General features: G+C 39.1%; 1 protein-coding gene across 5 annotated transcripts in view; it reads right to left on the bottom strand.

The window, feature by feature from the left end:
* cep162 (centrosomal protein 162) overlaps positions 1-4,492 on the bottom strand; it is a gene marked incomplete in the record, with an annotated part of 129,535 nt that overhangs the window by 120,476 nt on the left and 4,567 nt on the right. For 3 of the 5 annotated variants that reach the window (XM_032518517.1, XM_032518514.1, XM_032518516.1), the window contains 3 exon segments: positions 477-617; positions 2,879-3,139; positions 4,003-4,062. In XM_032518517.1, the coding sequence (XP_032374408.1) occupies positions 477-617; positions 2,879-3,139; positions 4,003-4,062 (462 nt within the window). 5 annotated transcript variants of the gene reach the window in all.

Raw genomic sequence — 4,492 nt, 5'->3', positions numbered from 1 at the left:
TATTTGACTTACTTGACCTAGCTAAATAATGGACTTTTGTCTTGGACGGGGATATTTCTCCTTGTTATTTATTATGAATAGGGCCGTTGACTTTAGCCCATTTAGCTAACATTAGCAACCCAGGTAACTGCTGTGTTTCTCTGACAAGCTAGTAAAACAACTCAAAAGGCTTCCTTTGCTCATGCTTCACTCCTCCACAAGGTTCCATTAAAGTTGGCCCAGTAATTTCTCCCATTATTCTGCTTACAAAAAAAGAAACAAGATAAAACAAGCAGCACCGAAACCCTAGTCAATGGCGGACCTTGGTGTGTGTGTCCTTGCCGGTGGTAACTAAATGTAGTTTATACTGCCCGACGCGCCAATCCCCGCAGCCCTCCGTTACTGGGGTTTATGCAAAAATAACTTCCCTCGTTTATGTGGCTCGGGAAAGGGAAGTTTGGGGTCACCTGCTTCATTCTCTTTTGTCCTAGACTCACCCTGTAACTTAATATTGTCTCTGCTGAGAACAGCTGCTTCCAGCCCGTCTTCCTTCAAACCAGTGTCTCCTACATCTTCATCCTCCTCTTGAAAAGACTTCCTCGAAGACTTCCTGAAAGTCTTCCCAGATTCCAGAAGTCCTGGTGGAAAAAATGGCAGAGAACAGCACAAGGGAACCTTGTTTTAATGAATGCAGGCAACTCATGTTTGTGTCTATGCAAAGAATTTTTTTCTTTCTTAGATTAATACACTTGTTTCTATGTTTATAGAATAAGTAACTGGTCTATCAGTGCAATGGTTTTCAAACTGTGGTCCTGAACCTCCCGGGGGTCCTAGAAGATGTTCCGGGGGGGTCCCCGGCAAAAAAAGGAATAATTTATGTTCACTATAATTCCATCCATAAGTAATACAATGACAGAATTTTTCTTCTGGAAAGTCAATAATCATAACAAACCAAGTCAATTACCATAACAAGCCAAGTCAATAACCATAAACATAAATTAAGCAAGGAAATTGCCTTGGAGATTCCTGCTAGCTTGTCACCGTTTGGAGTTTGTATACTTATAGTATAGATAGACTATTGCATCAAGATCAGTCAGAGTCAATCAGAGTGTAATAGTATTTTTTTTCTTTATCAGACCGTCTACAGTCATTTGTTAAATGAATCACAAAAGATATGAAAATCATTGTAGCCTATATTTAACACAATTCAAATTGTGCAAGGGGAAATATTGTCATCGGCCATTAAATAATATTATAATGACCCGAGATAATTCCCATTTTCGGAGGGAGATTGCCAGAGAGGACGAGTCGGCACCGTAGATGGTCTGCACCAGCTTCAAAATATTTGACTGGAACTTTTCACATGTGCCCGGTAAACTTAATTCTTACAGGACACATGATCGTCACCAATTTTTTTCTAGCGAAAACACTGTGATACTAATTGTGATTATTGGTTGACAGAACCTGGATGAGATGGTTTGATTCAGGCCTTGATTCCTGACAAAAGGTATATATAACCCAAAACAGTGTGTGAATAATTACATTTCTCAGGGTTAGGGCCAGAAGGAATCTCTTTTCACTTCGGTCAGTAAAGGCATACCTTACTTGACTTTTGTCTCCACCTTTCAGGCTTGAGACTTGTGTCTATATTTATGTTTGGATGAATAAGAAATTAAACCCTTACAGGACACACAGTGAACTGCTATTTTTGGCCCAATACTGCCACCCACTGTCTGTTTGCTAAACATGGAGTCTTCCACTGGGTTTTTGAATAAGTAAACTTGTATCCTTGTTTTTCCAGTTTATACAGGCTATATAAAATGTAAGCTTTGCTTTAAGTGTCAGATTATAGTCTTGTGCTTAAAAATGTCTCACCCACAAATATACAATGCTACCTCTTGAAGTTTAAGGTTACATGGCTGCTCTTAATAACCGATTTCCAAAGGAAAATCTGACAAATTTAGTTTAAAAAAAAAGGAAATTAAATGGAATTACCAGTTTATCCATCAGGCATTGGATAACAATGACAGACCCAAGTATCTCCTATGTAATAGATTTATCTAATACTGTCTATCTGTAAGCAAACATACAAGACTATTAGCAGGGTTTTTGCAGGTTTTACCAAGTCAAACTTAAGACTTTTTAAGACCTTTATGAACGAAATTGTTCAAGGAAACGCAGAGTCAAAAGTACTTGTAAAGTAAATAAACGTATTCAAATTGAATAAAAACAACATAGATTAATAATAAAATGTACATATTCAGCAAATTATATTTGGACAAACAAAAGAAAGAACTACATCATCACACAATTACACACAAAAGAAGAAAAAAAACACTTTTCAATGAACATTAGAGGCAGCATTACGTGGACGTGGGGAAATTAAAACTGTTTCAAGTTATTTAAGACTTAGAATACAATACTAGCAAATTTAAGACTTTTTAAGGCCTACAATTTTAAATGTTAGACTTTTGTAGACGTTTTAACTCTCTGAGGTCTACAAACAGTTTAACATATCTTTTTAAATTCTCCTTTTAAAAGGGTTTTTGCATATAACTTCAGGTTTGCATATAACATCAGGTTATATGCAAAAACCCTTAAAAGGTAAGTGTGAATGTGTTCCACAAATAAATGTTCAGAACAAACAGCTTTCTGTAAGGTGGTGCCAAGTGTTCTCAGAGGGTTAAAGACCTCGCAGAAACCCTGAATTAGTCTACTGGTCAATGTGGCAGGCAGAAAAAAACTAGAACTTACAACAATACAACAACAACACAACATACAAAATAAAGACGACAACAAACGTGAGGGAACAAGTGCTGCTAGGGATGTCTATCACTCAACTGCTGAGGGACTAATGCAATACTACCAACAGGGTTTGAGGGTTTGGAGTTGAAGTTACCATCTTCGCTGCCCCCCTGGGAATGGCTATCAGTGCTGGGAGGTAGAGTATCATCAGAAGGGGTGTCATCGGGGCTCCGCTGTCTCAGGTTTTCCTGAGTGGGACTGCTCAGACTGTCATCAGACAGAGTTCTGGGTCTTTCTGCGGTTTGGGAAACCTCAGAAACGGCGTCTTTGTGGGTCGTGTCCAATTGAAGCAGTTTATCAGGAGCATTGCAGCGTGGTTTGGGGACCGGCTTATAAAGGGGCTCTGCACCGACCACTTCAGACGGCGAGAAGAAAATTTGGGTAAATAATAGATGCACTGTCGAATTAAATCTGGAAATAGCTATTTGAATGTGACATCTAAACAACAAAAGGCTTCGGTTTTCATTCATCTATACACACTGGCCATCTTTCACAACAACTGTTTAAAAACCTCAGATACCGCCTAAAAAGCTGGTATAGGTATCAAAGTACTGGGGTTTTTGCACTGATCCGATACCACGTAATTTAGCCCCGTAGAAAATCTACTTTAAAGTAGTTTATTTCTGTTATTTTTCCTTTTGGATGAACTCAAACTGAACAATACAAGAAGGTTCTTTGACGTTCATTGTTTGTGTTTGTTCATGTTTCACAACGCGTTCATCCCGAGCCAGACCGTAAAAGACAAATGGAAATCATGTCACATCCATATAGGGATAGTATAATATGTGACACACTGGTATTGGATCAGCCCTCGGTATTGTCCGTTATGCAAGCTCAGATATCGGAATCGATATCAGGAAGCAAAACATGGAAACGGAACATCTCTATTTAATATTTTCTTCAATCAATTTAGCTTCCGTTGGAGTGTTGTCGACCTTTAAAAAGAGTCTTTATTTAGCAGTGTCACAAAGAGTCTAGTTAAAAGAAACAATCAGTCTCAAACAACAAGGGGTTACTGTTGCGTACATAAACTGACTGGATGCTCTCACTGTTTCACTTCCTGCCTGGCTGCACAAACACGCCCAGTGGAAAACAGGGGTTACAGAAACAAGCTGGCTACAGGGGATCCATGACGTTTTCACAACTAGCGTAATGTGGACATGGTCTAAAAGAACTCTAAGATCTACGAAGTAGGACCTTTTCTCAACTTGGTCTCACCATTGTTGTTCTCAGGCTGAGACTTTTTAGATTTGATAAATCTGCTTTTCGTCGTCCCTGCTAGGGAGAGAGGAAAAAACAGAAAGGAACAGCCTTACAGGTGATGACTGAAGGACAAATACAAAGCTGTGAAATGTACACCAAGTTTCCTGCAGAATTGCACATTTTTGCAGGGACAGATTTGTTGACTGGACGTAAATCCATATTGACTACAATACAATATCACACAAAAGGGCAAGACTTATTTCCCTAAGACCTATTTAAAATCTAAATGCTGTTGTGGTTTTTTTTAGTGACTGTCGGCTCGACCAGCCTGGGCATTCTCCTCTGATCTCGGCCATCAGCAAGGCCCTTTCACCCAGAGAACCGCCGCTCAACAAACGTCTTCTCTCGACCCATTCTCCCTAGAGATGGTTGTGCGTAGGGCTGTACAATATAAAGTTATTTTTATCGTTAACTTATCATGAAAGCAATATTAAGCTGCAACATA

Source organism: Etheostoma spectabile, chromosome 6 (genome assembly GCF_008692095.1).
Source record: "Etheostoma spectabile isolate EspeVRDwgs_2016 chromosome 6, UIUC_Espe_1.0, whole genome shotgun sequence".
Taxonomy (NCBI): domain Eukaryota; kingdom Metazoa; phylum Chordata; class Actinopteri; order Perciformes; family Percidae; genus Etheostoma; species Etheostoma spectabile.
The sequence above is the reverse complement of the archived record's forward strand: the minus strand, read 5'-3'. Positions and strand labels throughout refer to the sequence as shown.